Source organism: Falco peregrinus, chromosome 15, assembly GCF_023634155.1.
Source record: "Falco peregrinus isolate bFalPer1 chromosome 15, bFalPer1.pri, whole genome shotgun sequence".
NCBI lineage: Eukaryota > Metazoa > Chordata > Aves > Falconiformes > Falconidae > Falco > Falco peregrinus.
The window spans coordinates 4,540,041-4,558,800 of NC_073735.1; the positions used below are offsets into that span (position 1 = coordinate 4,540,041).

The 18,760-nt window shown below is 43.0% G+C and overlaps 1 protein-coding gene across 1 annotated transcript in view; it reads right to left on the minus strand.

Moving 5' to 3' along the window:
- BARX2 (BARX homeobox 2) overlaps positions 1–15,026 on the minus strand; it is a 35,228-nt gene extending 20,202 nt beyond the window's left edge. The window contains exon 1 of the mRNA XM_005237155.3: positions 14,524–15,026. Within this exon, the coding sequence (XP_005237212.3) occupies positions 14,524–14,710 (187 nt within the window). The 5' untranslated portion in view covers positions 14,711–15,026. The remainder of the gene's footprint in view (positions 1–14,523) is intronic.
- Between the last annotated feature and the right edge of the window lie 3,734 nt (positions 15,027–18,760).

The following is an 18,760-nucleotide window of genomic DNA, read 5'->3' on the forward strand; positions in this document are numbered from 1 at the left end:
GTCCAGTAAAGTGTCAAAGGATGGATAAAAATTGCTAACAAATGAATTGAAACCCCTACAAAGTAATAAATGCAGCTTTGCCTTAACACCTATCTTAATGTGATTTGTGGGGAAGTCCCTTTCCTTCTACAGACTTTGCTCTGGTGGGGAAAAAAATAAGGATTTTATTTGTACTTAATCAATCCTTACGAAAAGCACAGTTAAACATACGCAATCCCCACCACCCATATGACTTTGGGCTTCTCTTCTTAGCAAAGGATTTGACACTCCTTTACACGAGTCTGTAGCGAACTGCTCTTTTCCTTTAAATAATGGGAAAGATGAGGCATGCAGCGAGCAGCTCCACATCACGTAGTGGTCAAGGACAACGCCAAGTAACGACGACCAAACCACCACACATCCACTGCAAAGTCCTCAGCTATTCCACGGGCTCTGCAAAATCACAAACTCCGTTCGGTTGTCCCTGTTCCCAACAGCGGCATGTCCCAGGCTGCCGGCTAAATGAATGCTCAGCAGAAAACATTCGTATATTTGCAGTCTGATGCAATTCCTTTTCTTTTTCTACACACCCAAAACTTCTATTGACTTCATGGAGTAAATAAGAAGTGGGGATGGGGAGAAATCAAGAGGTACAGAGAAAAGCAGTATTTGGACATAATCTGCAGCATGCGAACAATTAAATTAGAATTTAAAATACACAAGCCTCACTATTTACTGATTGTTGTAAAGAGTGACACATCTGAATGAAGAAAATTCTTGTGGAGAGAAACTAGATGAGCTATGTATTCAAATCTTCTCACAATGGGTAAACTGGTCCCCGTTTAACCAGAGGCAATAACTTCTCAAACACTTAAAATTAACTTTGTCATCAACTGGACAAACATTTCCAGTGTCGGTATCAATTACTGGAGGCAAATGACCCATGATTGGCTTTGCGGAAAACAAATATTTTGAAAAGACAAGAAAAGAGTCCAGCACATTCTAAGCCACGCTAAAGCTACGTGCCAGGAACTGGAAACAAACACTCCAGTTTCTTCTTGATGGATTTTTAGGTTAATTGACAAAGCAGCAATAGGCAGCAGCAGCTATTCCATTGTAACTTTCTTCATTTGTAAAAAATACTCAGTGAATGCCTTGTAGGCATGACTGGTTTCAGGGTAAAGCTGGCTGTGCCCTGGCAAATCATCAGCAAGAAGTTCAAAACATTGCAGAGGTACTCAGAAACTCAGCACCAGCTCTGCTTCCTAAGAAATATCAGGAGTTTTCCCAAGATATTTCCCCTAAAGGAAATGTTTTTCTTCAACCAAAGTTGCCATCAAGACACCGTGATGAATGATATATTCCACCATCCAAAAGGATTTTCTATCCTGTAATTTACTACGGGAAAGTACCGTTTTTATGTTGCAGGCATCACTTGGAGATAAACACAATCAGCAGGTAAAAACATTATCATCGGTTCTGCTTCTTGAAAGGTAATACCAAAGTTAACGTCGCTGGTGAGTTAATGCGAGTCAAACAAATCACGCCTAGGCTGCACTAAGCACTCGGTATCTGTGAACAGGTAATAGTAACGCTCCATTTTTAAATAGCTGTCAACCGATTTTAATGCATTTTTACAAGTTGTAACATGAGGCACGGATCACAGAAATCGTTTTTTTCAAACATATTAAAGCCACAGAGAATCAACTATAGCTATCAAGTTGCCTCTATTGCCTTCATGGCAGCATCTTTGTTTAGTGACGGGGAAGAAAACAGGCAGTATTATTTCCTCTGAGTACATGCCATACAAGCCCTATATCTATGTTTATCATGGTTGTATCCCTTTTTCCTGGGTAACACTGCTGGATAAGTATCACTTCTACCCTTCTCTGAAAGACAGACATTTCAAATTTCATAGTTGCAAGCTCTTTAGAAAGCGTTAGTGGAAGCTATTAATTGATCCTGCTTTTAATAGAAACATGGAAAACAGAGAAGGACACAAAAAAAGGAAAAATCACCATGAACACTGTGACAGCACAAAAGAATAGGAAATAATTTGCCAAACTGAGTTTGACAGACTAAAGATGAAGCCCATTTAGCCAGCTAAACAGCTCTGAAGACACCCCAGCACTCCCATGCTAGCTGTGTGTGCCATCAAATTGATCTTTCTCATCTCCACCCATGGCCCGTTTTCTGTCCTCTCACTGCTCTGCAAACATCCAACACCTCCATCCGCCACAAAGACCTTTCACAGAGCCACCACGATGCCGTGTCCTTCGTTACAACAAGGATCAGGCCCCATCTTTCGTTTGAAACGCAGCTGCTTACGCAGACAGTAAGCAAATCAGACCCATTTCAAACCCTGCCGCGGTCCTGGCGCTTGGCATTGATCGTCCGGGATCAGTCTGGGAGATTGTCTGTCTGTGGGGACAAATCTAGTTTGCTCAGAGAGACAGGAGTGACCCCGGTCAATAGCTATTCCCTGTTGTATACGCAGCTTGCCACGTCCCCAAATTTTGACAGATCTTTAGGGATGGCACTTAGGATGCAGTAATAAAGCCTCCTGAGACAGCATACCCCGTCAGGCAAACGCTAGCCAGGAAACCCTAGACTGCCAAATTTGAAGTGGTCCAAAGAGCAGGAGATGCCTTTGTCCTGCTGGAAAATGGATGGTGAGAAGAAATTCTGAGGACAGAACAAAGACGATCAATCCTGAATTTATAAAAGAATACATAAATTGCCTTAAAGCAGGCTCATGAATCACAACTGAAAAGATCATCTCCCTGATTTTCTGAAAACACCACCATATGTTGTTAAACTTGAACGTATTTATAAATCCATCTTTTCATCACGTAGGTTCTTTCTTTTTAAATAATATTTTGGATGCTGTACTTCGTTCAGCTGAGACAAAAGATGAATATCCATAACGCTCACAGTTTTGAGATTAGCTCATGCAAAAGTTTATGAGCTGATACTTACACAAGCAAGCTCTCTACATCCTGACAATTAGATGAAACACCACCAGGATTTCTACAATCCCTTTTCAGTCATCTTTGCTGCCCCTTCTCAGGCCATCTCTAGCCAGGAGTCTCTGATAGATAGAAATACATCTGCAGTATCAATGGCTGGGACATCTCTTCACAACAGACAGGCGCTAAAGGGGTCAGGCACCAGCCTCGGAGGTCCCTGTCCGCAAGGAAAAGGGTTTCAGTAGAACCGTGCAAACAGAACACGGTCAGTCTGGGATTTCATGAATGCTTTTGTTTTAAATGTCATTTAAGTGCTAAACTGCCTTATAATAACGCGCTTTAATATGTTTACAGTTAAGGCATAATTGGATTTGACTCATTTTGGCCCTGATCCAACTACGATTTAATTGACTTCAGTGGGAGTTGGATTGGGCTCTAAGTAATTTTAACTAAAATAATCCATCAATTGTTCCTCACCCACTTCATCAGACTCCTTCCCATCATTCATGATTGCTCTGTAATTTAGTCCAACAAGGTGAAACCGACCCTTCTAACTTCTGGAGTGGCTTCCTATCCCTCAGCAGAGAATTCAACTGCTATTCAGCAACCTACAACAAATCTGGGTAAGAAAAGCAAAAGAGCACAACGAAGAGCAGATGGCAGATATCCAAACTGCCTAGTGCCGTCCTCTGCTGATACAGAAACCTCCAAATATCAGCTCCTCCACCATTTAGTCACCACAGGAACAAAATGAACTGTTAGCAAAGCTGTCAAGAGGAGGTTTCGAACAAAACAGACAGAAGGGTGAAGCAAAATGCATTCACAAACTCACGCAAATGTTGTGTGGCCAAAAAACCCCCATTTGCTTCAGACTTCTTACCATTATATTGTATCAACGATTACGTTACTTGTTTCTATTTCAGGGGGACTTTTCATATTTTTCTTTGAGCCGCGTGAGTAAACACAAGCCGCAGCACCACGTCTTCCTAAAGACGTATAAGGTGATGCAATTACACGTACGTGACACGGACGATGTGCAAGCAGATATTTCCCATAAGAAAGTACCACTGCTGCTAATTTTGCTTCAGATGAATGGTTAGTCTGTCATATAATACCCTATTTAAGTAACCACAAACACATCACACACGGTTCTGTGTCTTGTAAAAGAAAAGGAGATGCTCCTATTAAGGTTTCAACGCTTCTGTGCTTACACAACAGCGTTTTGGTTTTTAATGTGTAAATGTAGGCAGTTGTACACCAGGTGTGGCAATAGGTCCCCCCCCACTGGAAGCTACAGGGACTTGTTCTTGCTTCAACATTAGATCTGAAGATGTCTATTAAACCATCGATGAAATCCAACTACTGTAAAGTGAAATCCCAGTTAAAAAAGAATTTGTTTCAGCAGGAAAAGTAGCCATTAACTATCCCGTAACTTGCAAGATAATCATTAGGAGAAATACCCAAAGTCAAATGGTGAGCCAAGCGTTTAAAGATGACTTGATGACTACATTGAAAACTCCCTTATTTTGAAGGAAATCCACAAAATGAGTAGCAAGATTATCAGAGTTACAGGGCAAATACGAGAGTTTCCAGTTGAAATCCTTTGCATGAGTAGTCCTGTTGAAGTCAGCCAACTAACTACATGAATAAAACCCACTGACATGTTAAAGAATTTACAAGATAAGACCTGAATTCAGACATCCAAACACATTTTAAGGTCACTGTAAGGTTGTTGCTCTGAATCTCACAGAAAAAAAGAGCATATGTATTTGCAAATTTTCTGTCATCACATTTTCAAAGGGAATTTTATTTTTGTTATATAGGAAGTTCTTGAAAACTGTTTTTCTCCTTCCTTAAAAAAAAAACAAAACACCAACAACCACCAAACTGTGATTTTTAAATTGAAAAATGAAAAAACAAAGCAGAGATTTTGTCCGGGAGCTGTTAAGGGTAGCGTTCTTTCAGGTTTTGTGTTTTAGATAGAGCTCAAATATTCTGGAAATAAGTACTGCCAAAACCATAGTTTTATAAAAATCCTGTACAGGGAAAAAGACTATATTTTCCCACTCACCATGTATGCCAGAATATTCTTCTAGAAAATGCCTTGTTATTTTTACTGAAATTATTTTCTTCTTACTGAAATAATAATATATATTTGATCTACAAAAATGCCAACTATGAAGAGGTATGTACAGACCAGTCAAAAAAGGAATTAATTGGGGGGGGGTGTGGGTGTGGTGTGCGGGTTTTATTTTCTTTATAAGGAAGAGATGCTGGACTGCCTTGCCATGCAGCACACTTCAGAGAGAGCACACTTCAGAGAGATTTACACAGACCACTAATGGATACTGACCCCAAGAACACTAACACCCTCATTAAGTCTCATCAGGTAGCCAAGAGCAGAGTCACACCTTTCGCATCCTCATGGCACATGTTCTGCCAGCATCACCCAGCCCCCTCTGGGTACCAGGATACGTTCAGAGGACACACGAGAAGCAGCAAGGATATAACTTCATTTGCAACACCAGGACATGCTAACTGCAGTTGGGAGAGATTGAGCACCAGTGCAGGGGTCCACATATGGGAAGATGGAGGATTTTTTGGGGAAAGGCTGTTCTTCATCCTTCCCTTCAGTTACTTAAACTGCTCTCAGCACTGAGCACCTGCACACCTGACCACAATATCTCCAACTGTTCACTTGGTGTGTTCTGAGCTGCGTTCTGGCCAAGAGAAACGAGGGAGAAGATGCCAAGAATTAGTCAAAACTTTAAGTCGTATGAAAGGAAAATGGGTAAATATTAAATATTTACTGTGTTAGCCAGGTCCTAACACCAAATCTCTCTATATTTTTTACAATGGCATTGAAGGGTAGCTTTGGGAATTTCGCATCACTCAACAAGGGCTAGAAGCCTCTCAGCTAGATTGTCCCAGAGAGCTAGGAACACAAGGAATAATAGGTAACTTGGGAGGGAGAAATCCATCCCCAATGTTTCCCTGGACGGTAATATATTAGTATGACCTCACGATTTATTGCTGCTAAGCTGCTCTGAAACCTCTCACATTCGTCTCACCCATGCAATCCATGGTGGGAGCGATCAGACACACCATGGCAAGAAATGCAAGCAATGCAAAGAGGGGATGCCTTCCTCTGTAAGTCAGTGTGAGCGGACGCGTCGTGCCCATCAGCAGGAGGCATAACTTGGTCTGTCTCGTCCGAGTGACGCAATGCTGTGCTCCGCTCTCCACAGGGCATCTACTCCTCAGCTCCCATTATCTTGTTCTGTTACAGACTTTGTCCTGACTTACACAAATACAGCTGAGATCACAAACCGGGTCCTAAGTTTTCCAAGGAACCAGTATTTGCTAGCATGTGAAGCTCGTGTTAACGTGTTCTGGCTTCTGCACTCCAGCTGCAGCAACAGAACTGACTGAAAACGTTTGGTTGTAACTTCCTTTCATCAAAAAAGAAAAAGAAAAAAAGAGAATATTTTGCGATACAGAAAGTAACTTCGTTGCTCTGCCAAATGCCTCATAAAAGGGAAAGTGTTAGAAAGTTTTGTTTCAGCCTTCAGAAGATATGTTTTCAATATTTTATTCCAGGTCAAGTATTTTCTCTGATCTGATTTTCCTCGCACACGCACTTTTCTAAACTTTTAACTTGCCAAGATAAATCCAAAATATTTTACTTCACCCTGAACTGAAAAGGACAGGTGATTGTTATTTCTTCTGTCTACCAACAAACCAAAACATCCATTTTTCTGACGGTTCCGAGCATTTTCACTTTGATGTGATGAAATTCTGTACACCGTCTGCAAACGCAGAGCCCAAGTTTCCAGTTCCTCCAAGCAGGGCTGCACAGTCCTCTCTAACTGGACAAGGTATCAAGGGAATAAGCGTAAGGAATTGATCGTCAGACTCAAGCAATTAAGACCAACTGAGCAACAGTGAGCAAGAGTGGAGTAAATGTAACCCAGTAAATGCCACCGGTTAATTAAGAAACAACTCTAGTGAGTGTATGGAGCAAGGCATCTACAGAGATCGGTTCCTGATGTGAAGATCAGTTCCAGATGACCAGCTCTGCCATCTCTCACGTGCAGTTGCGTGCAAATCTGCTTCCTCACAGGCTTGCACTGAGAGCATGGAAGCAACTGCAAGTCAGAAAGCTGGAGATTTCGTTCAATCATCCAAACCTGCTTCCAACACTCCTACCGGCACTGACCCCTTTCTGAAGGTGGATCAACACTCCCATCAACGCACCGCCAAGGTTATGGTACAGCTAAATGTCCAGCATGCTGCTTCACTGGAAAACAAATATAATGCTCAACACAGGTAAACAGAATAAAAACAAAAAGTGTCTGTAGCTACTGCTCTGTTCCCCATAGCCCGGTGAGCCGAGCAGGAGTTTCACACAACATGCTGGCTCAAAATGGCCTTACTTCTTTTTTTCCCCAACTTCCCCAGCTGGTACTGAAAGCAGCAATGCTGGAGGACTTTTATTCTACCAGACAAATCTGTCTTTTCCTGCATTTCACGGCAGCAAGTTGAATAGAAGTCATAAAAATAACCATTGCAACAACTTGAGAGCTGCGGCACCAGGTCTGCATCGCGCAGTTGGGCTCCACCAGCAGTGTCCACGTTGAGGACAATTTTACAAACCTACAGCGTTTAAACCTACATCAGCACGGAGGGATTTAAACTGTGCTTCAGTGCAAGCCGTGAGGCTTTAGAAAATAAGGTGTAGGTGTCAATTTTCCAAGTGGAATCCCACATTCATTAATACCTCCTATTATAGCATTCCTCCACAGTGCTTATTCGTGCTTAACCACAACCACAACGCCGATTACTTTCCACAGTATGTTCTATGGCAATTGCTGGGGTGTGATTTTCTGTTTTGCTCCACGTAGTTTTGCCTTTCATTAATTTCTTTTACTCACTACTAACTGTACTGAGATATAGACCGCAAAATTCAGTCTTGATTCCAAATTTTTTAGTATCTAGCATTGAAACTTCTTTAGAACCAGATCTCTCTGATCATCCTAACCAAGGCCAGATTCTGATCTGCCTTTGCTTCTGAAATACCACCTTTGATACTGGATATAATCTGATTGAGAAAATTTACAGACACTTCTCCGAGTATATAGCTATTATTACCCAGCCCATTATTATCCCCCATATGCCACTTTTTGGCATTTCTGAACTGTTTGCTGCTAAAGACATCAAAACATGTAAAAACTAAGGTGGACATCCTGAAAAACACCAAGCTCTTTAAAATGAAATTTTGTGCCCTGAATTCAGCAGTTACAGATGAATCCACATTCAAAGCTACAGCGTTTGCTCAGTTAACCTCAGCTGATAAACTGATCTTCAGCGTGATTGCTCCAGAAAGTAATTTTCTTGTAGGGCTAAAATGGACAGGGAGTTATTTGGCTGAGCGTTTCGAGAAAACTCAGACCTTCCTAAGGTTGCAGCTGAATAAATCACACTATAGGAGCGGGGAGAGAGTCCCGCCAGCAAATTCTGACTTTTCTAGGTCTTCAGACGAGCACTTCGAGACAGCAGCGTAAATGTGACTGCATCTTTTAGGATCTGTATGCAGTAACATAATCTCTGAATTATCTCAAATTTATTAGGAATACTCAACAGCTTTCCTAATACTGGAGCAGAAACATCTACAGAAGCAACACTTTGTATTTTTCAGGATTAATAGATTTCCTTTGTCATTTTGACATTACTTTTTGCTATTAAAACTATGCAATTATACTTATCTTTGTAAGCTAAACTCAATAAACGTAGGCGGTTTTCAAAAGTTCTTTTTTTCTTCATATGTTTGCACAAACAATCAGAAAAAAAAAAAAATCCCCAACAGCATTGCAGCAATGTAGATTTCCACACAGAGACACTTTCAGCCTGGCAATTTAAGTTGGCACCTATCGCTCCCTGCTGCCGTATAAACAAGCATATTAATTTTGGCCCGCTTCCCTCAACAGATACATTTTGGGACACAGGTCTTCAACAGACCTTGTGAGTCATCGAGTCCCAGCTCCTGCCATTGCAGGCACCCGTTTAAGACATCTAGGACTCCGGAGCACCCACTTCATACACCACAACACCAAAACTCTTCCCAGCACCTTGTAATAAGGATGGGGATGCCGCAGAAACCCTCACATCTGCAATTCATCCAGGGGTGACGGAAGGCTGGGTGCCCTCAGGTTCCAGTTAGCCTGCTAGAAGGTACACCCCCAACTTTGTATTAGCTTTATTTAATGGGATTAATCCAGCTGTTACGTTTCAGATAATGTGCTTTGAATGGATGGCATCTCATTTTTCCCCGCGCTGGGATGGACGCGACATGGATTCCGCTTTCTTTTCCCACAGTGCCCCGCTTTCCCCCAGGACCTCTGTAACAGGATCCCTTCAATTTAAAGGAAAAAGGTTCAGCAAGCATCTGAGCAAAAGAAACAGCTTCCAGCCCACTTTTAAGTAACATCCCAGAGCAAATCCAAACCTTGCCTACATCAAGGCCTTTTCGAAGGGAATCAAAAGGAATCGCGTTGTGAGGTCACGCATAAAACATGAGCTCTTTTAAGATGCAATAAATCTACTTTCCCATCATGGCTTCCTACAACAGGCTGACAAGACTGACTGAGGTGAGGACCAGAAATACCACAGCTCACGCTTTATCGCACAAGCAAGGATTCCCCACAGGGCCCAGCGACTGCAGGTTATCGCCTAGTTCAGTCCAGAAAATACCAAATACACCAGGAAAATGACAGCTCAAAAAAAACCAAACCCAACAACTTGTGGATAAGCAGTTCTCAGTTTCATCCTAAGATAAACCAACAGAAGACAGACAAGAGAACTGGAAAAAAAGAATTCACATTTTGAACAATTCTATACTAGATACCCGCCTACGTTAAAACCCCAACCGCACAAATACTGAACAAAGTCTCATCCTCAAAAAATCACTAAAACAATCAAAAAAACCCACCAACCGCCAAACCAAAACCCCCAATAAGAATTTCAAGGAAACAAATCATAATTATTAGTGTTCTTCAAAGGCAATTTGTTCCACAAACTAGCAAGCAGTAAACTTTCAAGAAGATATAACCGAGCTGAGGAAATGAAGGTTATGCCCACTTCCAAAAGTTGTGGCACTTTTAAATATACATAGAGCAGCACAATTGCCTTTAGCACAACTCCCCTTACAGAGGTGTCAATATTTTTGTATCCAAGTAGAAAACAAGTAAGGCCACAGCAATAAGGCATCTTTGTGCCTGTAAAACTACGTTCCTGCAAAGTGTCCTTCTAGTTATAGAGAAATATATATATAAGAGAAAGCAGCGCAGTCCTACCTGAGATACGCACTAGGAAAAAACCTTGATGTAAAATGGAAATAAATTGCACTGATGTTCACTGGGATTTAAATCACTAAGATACTTCCAAATTTGAGGAGGTTTTTTTTTATTTATTTGTTTGTTGGGTTTTTTTACAAGCCCTGGAATAGGACACAGCACAGACAATAAATATTAAGTACTAGCAACTTCGCTAAAATAAACCAAAGACTCTTAAAAGCTCTCTCTCCAAAGAGACAATGCAATTCTTTTTAATCCAGCCATCTCAATTCATGCGGATAGTTTAGAAGATGCAAGACCAATACTGTTGATTATTAATATGCAATGTCACGGATTCCACTATCGCAAGGGATGGCACACAGCCTCCCCCCACCCCCGGCCACGACCACCCTGGCTTTTATTTTTCAAGCGATTTCAGTTACTTTGGTAAATATGAAGCATTTTCAGTCTGACCTCACAACACTGTACACTGACAACATCCTTTGATTCCTTATCATGCCCGGAACGACAAATACGGCGATTGGATTTTGAAGGTATTGCTAAACCAAGATTTTAAAAAAATCCAGGAAACAAACCAGAATTGGTATAGACTCGCCTACAAATATTTTTAAATGTAAAACTGAAAAATTACATAAAGCCGATCTGAAAAGCGATTCCTATAGGACGCGACTCAGAAAGCAACCTTCAGAAGTCACTTTAACAAACCAAGCACAGTACACATTAACACTGTAATCATTACTTAGACAAATTAATTAGATATATTTTTATTGGCCTTTTGTATTATGTCATAACTATCACAAAACAAAATAAATAATGTTTTGATGAAGTCATTACAGTCCAAAAAGTCATAAATCAATGATGTATTAACCACCATCTGAAGATATTTCTATTTTACTATTTAATTTTTTTTAATCACAGTGGCTCTGAACCTGGGCTGGTGTTTTGTTACACATTCAGTATGATTTCAGCCCTGTTTATTTGGCTCAGTAATTGCCACAATACATGTTCATACACCAAATTTTAAGCTAACGATGGATCCTTTTTACAGGGAGTTTTCTTTCCAAAGAAAAATTTTGGCTGGGGCTTGTTCCAAGCTCTTCGCAACAGGAGTCTCCCCAGTGAGACCGGTGAGCTTTGCGCTAGACCTCCCGAATGCTCCGTACCACTAAAATGTCAGCACTGGACCTCACGAGGGACAGGAAAAGTCCAAAAAGCTCCTTCCACCCCTCACCCTCCTCTACTTGAGAAATTTGTTTTGTCCCAGTTCAGCTGCACATGCTTAAATATTTAGCATTTGATCATAGGCAAAGAAAAAAATATTTTCCATTTGGTTACCGATGTTTTTCAGATCACTTAACAAAGGATGTTGTTAAATACACCCGCTGCGCGACTACAACATCTTACATCTTTCAGCTCCAAATAAATTACAAAGGCGTATCAGACTCCTCTGACTTCACCCAAGATGAAAGAACCTAAATTAACTCTTTAGCCCATGAAAATGCCTACAAAATTTGACTCCTGACTCGAGAAACAGCCGTGCTGCTGAAGAGAATGTCAGCTGAAGCAACTAATTACTCATTACTCTTTCAAACACTCCCATGTCCCAGCTACAACTATCCTGGCAAGGTAAATTTCTGTGATTTAGGTTAAGACTAATTTTTTTTAAACCGCAAAGAGACAGACTAAGTGCTCCCTCCCTTCCTGATGAACTCAAGAGACTAAGGAAACACAAGCTGGGAGTTAAATGCCACCGCGCTGTGTTTCTGCAGTCTTTAGTCCCTAAGCGGTTTTTAGGTTGGTTGGTTGGTTTTCTGTCATTTTGTTTCGATTCATTTTTTTTAAACAGATCTGTATTGGATATTTTTCAAATTATTTCACTTTTTTTTTTTTTGTGGTGGTGTCCATTTCTTAGGCAATGACAGAATTTCCTCTCTTTTGTAATCAAAAAAAAATTCCCATTACCTAATACATATAGGACTTTAATTATACCTATAAACCTTAAGTTTTATAAGAAGGCTTACAATTTGGAAGTGTGGTCTTTTTTAGCAGTTTCTTCTACGCTTTTAATCCCGCAAGTGAATCTCTCTCTGTACCTCAGGTCTCAAGCACAGAAACTCCATCAAGCTTATACCACCAGGAGCAGATCTTCACAATCCACCCTGACACAGGGACAGGCCAGAGCTTGGGCTAGAAACACAACCTTGAGGGCAAATTCATTAAAGATCCCAGGCACAAAGAGAAATAAGGCTTTAATTGAACAGTAACCACAAGAGCCTTGCTAGCATCACTCAGAATCCACTGCTGAATCATTCCAGGATTATTAATGATTATTTAATGAATATACATTAGTCTTGCAAAGACAGTGTTTGCTATACTTGACGCAGAACTATGTACTAAAATAATTTTTCTCTTTTTTCCCATGGGGGTGATGAGAGTCAGAAGAGCTGCCGGGGAGCACCCCACCCATCAAAGACATCAAGGACCCCTTAGCCTGAAGGTGACATTCAAGCCGTGGGGTTTCGATGCTGAGTTAGTCATACGTGCTTCTGGCTGCTGGTAAATATTCAGGTTAATATTCCTTTTGGGTGCTAAAGGGACTTTTTTTTTTTTCCAAATGCTTCCTCTTTCTGTACAGAGATAGGGATTTCCTTCCTCTCCCTGGCAGCCTGACGACTCTGGAGTCACAACACATACTCAGATGCGGGCAGAATCAGACCCTCTACGCTAACTGCGAGCTGCCACGCATCGAACCCATTTGGGATGCTCATGCCTATTTCGGCCAAGCGCTGAACTGCACCGTCTGTGCGGTAGTAAAGGATCAGCTCTAAAAAATACCCCTGTCAGCAATATCTTGATTAACAACCAGATCTTCTGGTATAAAAACGTCAGCAATTATTTAGAGAAGGCGAGGAATGCCACGCACTAATCGATCAGTAGAAATACACGTTGAATGAGGATCACGCTATGCAAGTAACTTCTTCCCAAAAGCTGATCATCACGAGTCTTAATTCTGATCTGGCCTCCTCATCACTTCTGGATGGCTAAAAATTACTTTTTACAAAATAAATATTGAGGTTGGGGGAAGACTTACGCTTGGACCAAGGGTGTACTCTACTTGTTGGGCTCTTAGCCTACCCGAACAGCAAGTTTGCTACTAGCACTGCTCTACAAAGACCTGAAAAGTTCCTTCTCATTTCTATTCAGCCAAGCAATACAAAACCAAACCAACAAACCCAAGCCAAAGCACGGGCCTTCAATTTTTAAACACCACTGAAAACAAACATGAAATGAACTTTCCCAGGAAAAAGAAAGGAAAAATAAATTTTATGACCTTGGAATTTATAAAATTTCACTGGGAATTAGCCCTTTGCAAATATTTTTCAACCACTATGATTTTATGAAGAATTTATTTTTAAGTTTTGCTTTCATCATCTGGTTCTCTTAAGGCATGAGGTGTCACCATTGGAAATGTGGCCGTACGGGAAGAATAGAAATCTGGAAAAAAGCCTGCTTCACCAGAAAGAGGGATTTTTTCCCCCCTTTTTTTAAAATCTGGAATGCATCGTATGAATGATATTTTTCCTTTTAACATGGGATTTTAAAAGCTCACATTAGCCCAATCTGTTTGTGAAATTTAATAATTCCCATCGTCAAGACCAAATTGCTCACGTTGGATTAAAAGTAGTGGTAGCCGTACGGGGCAGAGCTAGCTGCACAGGTTTATTTGTGCTGTCTGTGCCTGCAAAATCATCAGACAAATATATTTTTCAGATCTTTGCTGTTAGAAAACAGCCTAACTTCTTCCAAAGGAAAGGCGAATGTAAAGTAGGAAAACTGTGTATCGAGCATTTTTTTTCTCTCCTTTCCTCCATTTTTCTGTTAATTTCTTTGTACTCCCACAGCTGGCAGTGATAAATCCAACCCCCGGGGTCGGACGGCAGCAGCTCCAGGCTGCTCTCCGAGGGATCCCTGCTCCCGGGGATCCTTCCCGAGGGGGATCCCGGCTGAACCCCACCGCCGCCCCCCCAGATGTGCCCCGCAGCTGGACCAAACAGCATCCCCCTTCCCTGGGGAGCCAACGCGATGCCTTCGGGCGGGCTGGGGGTGTGAAACGGGGGGTAGCGGCGGGGACTTGGGGACTTCGGAGGAGCCCCGGGGGACACTGCGAAGGGGACCCCGGCCCCCCCCGCAGCCCCCGGGCCGGGCGCGGCGAGCAGGCTTACCGGCGCAGGAGTGCAGCGGCTTGGGCCGGACCAGAAGGGCCGGGCAGGCGGAGTAGAGGGAAAGTTTCTCGAAGTAATCGCAGGTCTCCTTGGAGAGGATCTCGTCGATCATGAAGGTCTTGTAGCGCCGCCTGCCTGCCTTGGCCCGGCCGGGCGCGGCGAGCCGCGGCTGCGGTTGGCAGTGCATGGCGGGGCCGCCCGCCGGCCCCGGGGCTGCGCGGGGCTGCGCGGGGCTGCGCCGCCCGCGGACGGTTGCGCATGGGCGGCCGGCGCCTCCGAGCCTGCCCGCGGCCGCCCCGCTGGCCGCTGCGCTGCGCTGGTGCTGCGCTGGTGCTGCGCTGGTGCTGCGCTGGTGCTGCGCTGGCGCTGCGCTCCCGCCGCGCTGGCGGCGGCGCCGGCTCCCCGCTATATAAACCCGGCGATAAGCATCTCTGCGCGTCCTTTTGGGGACGCCCCGGCTGTCAATCAGGGCCCCGCTGCTCCCCGCCGAGCACCATTGTTACCCTGCGCCGGGCGGGGAGGATCCCGCTCCTCTCCCCTCCCTGCTCGCTATTTTAAGATACTGGGGTGTGTGTCTGTCTTTTTTTTTTTTTTTTTTTTTTTTTTTTTTTTTGGTGCAAAAACTGGAAAGGTTCCAGATTGGGGCTGGCTTTTTTTTTTTTTTTTCTTTCCTTTCTTCTCTCTTCCCCCCCTCTACCCTGTAATCACTTTAAAAAATTAAAAGTGCACATCCTGTGAATGCAGACGGCTGCACATCCTGCAAACGCAGACCACTGGTGGGAGAGCGCTGCTTCCCAAACCCCTACAGCTTTCTCCCATCGGCATAAAACCTATTCCCCAGTCACGAAGTGCTGGAGAGCAGCAGGGAAAAAATAATACTATTTATAGGTGCCTTGCTGAAGCAAACGCTGCCTTCACCGGAGCAGCATTACTCAGTCCCCAGGCTGAGATGATTTACTGGCACATCGCGGCTTATCTCAGCTGGGTTTTTGCAAAGATGAGCTTTGAGCCCCTTCTTTGCGCACAGAGCCCACTGGCAGCGCATGGGGTGCCGAGGTTCCCCCGCTCTGCCGAAGCTGGTTTTCCTGGCTGGCTGAGCCCTGAGCTTTATTTCTCCACTCCGTGGCCTCTCTGTGGCGGTTCCCCGATGCACGGGGAGGATGGCTCCCAGATGGGGATTTTAGCTTGCTGAGAAATTGCACCGCGCCCCGTTTGGAGTCACTGTGGTTTAGCACGGGAATCACCCGCAGCCCTTATCCACTCCACGGGAAGGCGTTTCAGGAGGAGTCCTCTTGATTAACCGGTTGCTGCATGGTTTTCCAGAAACCGCAGCCGGCTCACAACTACTTGTGGCTGCAAACTTCAAACGGGTAAAGAGAGGATCGTTACGGAGATGTGCCGCCCCCCCCAAAAAAATCATTTGCAGGCTTCGTACAAGGATTTAAGTATAATCTGCAAAACACGATCAGCCACCCTATAGTTTTCATGCTTTGGTGATCCAAATGGCAGCAAACTCTTACTTTACTATAAGCAAACTCAATCTGTTTTTCCAGAAGGCAACTACCAACTCAAACTCTCACAAATTACTTGAGCAGCTTTTATCATGTTGATCTATATTTTTTAAAGCCCTCCAAGAATCTCTAAACTATCTTTAATCTTTTTTGGAAAAGCACTTTCTTTTTCAATTACAAGTATCACTTGGCTTTAACCTCAGAGATATATTTGCTGATTTGGAGAGCCCTAAAATCAAAAAAAGATCCTCGTGTTGTCCATGCACTGTCAAAACTGGAAGGCAGATGCAAGGAAACATAATACTTCTGATATATCCTTTGAACTTTTTTCTTAAAAACTCGTTACACGGTTTTAAAAAACACAGCACAGCAGATTACATTAAAACAAAGATAAAACAAAGCGTTTTGCTCATTAAACCCTTGGAAGGGCATTCTCATTTAAAATAAATTGGTTGGGAATGGTTTTATTTCTTCTTGTTTGGAGAAACTAAAGCAATCTTACAAGCAGGAATTTAACTAGAATAACAAAAACAACTAAGGAGTTCAAGGACTTTTTTCCCCGATGATACAACTCTTTTTGAATTACTTAAACCATTGCTTTAATTCCTAAACAAACTGCAGTTATTTAAGGAGATTTGCTGACTTCATTATGAATGTGACTTTATGGATATTCACTTCTGAGTTCAGACATAAAACATTTTAGGAGCACATTATCTTTGCCTCTTTTTCAGACTTTTTTTTTTTTTTTAGGAAACAAAATAATTACCAATAACATTAACTTAAGCAATTAGTGCTTGCTGATAATTCTCGCAAAGAATATTTCAGAAGCAATGTCCTGAGCAAGCTACTGTTTTAAATCCTGAAGTAGCAGCGTACGGCATTTTCCTCCCCCGTGTTTTCTTGGTGTCTGGGCAGTAGCTGCAGCCCTCCTACCCCCACTCCAAGTTAATTTTGCATTTACTGGCTTCGCAAAACCTGACGAGATGCAGCAGAGGAGTGTTTCCTAAATCAAGAGCACAATACAAGCACTGGAAATCAAAGAGTCTTCCATGAGCCTGACTAGATCCAGCCCAGAAATCAAGAGAGGAAGAAAACTGCCAGCTCGCCTAACCCACACGCAACTGACCGCAGGACGAGTCTCTGCTTGTCTTTAAACGTTTCTTTCTCACATCCGAAGGGCTGGATATCCAGAGATGTGGGGCTGGCACCTCTGCCCGTGCTCTCGGAGCACCAGTGCCCTTACCAGAGCCCAGGGAGATGAACTGGCGGGTGGGATTAGCATACCCTGGCGTGTCTCTAGAAACTTTCTTTCTTTTATTAATTTAAGACAAAAAAAAAGTGGCCAGAGCAATACAGTGGGTTATGTCTTATGAAACACACACTGGCTGTCAATCAAAAAGGGCGTGCTTTGGTCGGGAATAATCAGGGGTTTTGTTTCCAAAATTAATGAAGTGGCTGGAATAGCAAACATCTGCCAAGGGGACTCAAACCCCGAGCAGCTGTTGGAGCCCCCAGTACTCTTCCCATGTAGGACAGCCTTGCTGATAAGTACTTCTCCCTAAGGTTTCTCTGGTGGTTGAGAAACGGGGCCGTAGTAGAGGGTGGAAAGCAAAAGGCACGTTCAGGAAGGTTGGGAGGGCAGAAGACTTGACGCAGCCTGCGTGTGTGAGCCCAGCACCTGCACTTCACAAATGGCAGCAAGTTACCAGGATTTCTGCAAATGCCTTCTTCCAAAAGGAACGGGGGAATTAATCTAAGGGACACGATCCTGCAATTCACTGACTGAAGCCGTCTGTTTTGTGTGTAACACCAGGATCAGAATTGAGGAGGAAAATAGCAGGGCCGGGAGCTGGGCGGTCAGCAATGTGCTGCTCACACTGAAGAGCAGCGAGCTCAGCCCTCCACCAGGAACTGAAAGCAGATCATCCAGGAGGGCACTCGTGTTCAATCAGAGAAGATACAGCAAGAGACTTTCCGAACTAGGGTTTCTGGAGACAACTTGTTGTTAATGTGGAGACGATTTGTGCTATCAGGCACTTTTTGTGCAATACTGGAACCCCACTGGTGCTGTGCATCTCAGGAAAATGATTAAGCACCTTAGAGTAGACTTGTTTAGTCCCAGCACAATCATCATGGAATGGTGATTAAGGCCATAGGAATTAAGCCGCTGCTGTATTACTATATTTGTTATTTAGGCAGTACCCAAGTACCTGGCTCTGCTCAGGGAAGAGTTAGCTCACTGTGATTACCTGTTTCTGTATTTGTACACTTCCTAGCACGTTGGGATCATTTGCCTAAGGAAAGGAATTCTGTCTGGTGGGTTTTCAGCTCATTAGTTCCCACGTTCAAACAAGTATTTAAAATGCAACCCCCCTATTTTTTTCCTGTCCATCCTGTCAAAAAAAAAAAAAAAAAGCGCCAAACCTTGAAGTGTGCTTCAAGAACTTGAAACCAGTTCATATTCTGAACTCCTTCTTCCTTATCAAAAGGGCAAGATATCTTTTGCAAGCCCCTGACATTACTATGTTTTAAAAAGTCCCTTTTCCAGTACAATCCAACTACTTTTGAAAATACATACAGACGTAACCAATCCTGTTAAACACCAACACTCTGATCTTAAGTGTATGCCTTTTCCAGCATGATATTGGGCTTGATACCCGATCCAGAATAGAAAAATCTGGTGTAACTAGAAACAGGGAGGCATGATTTGGGCCAGCGTTTTGCTC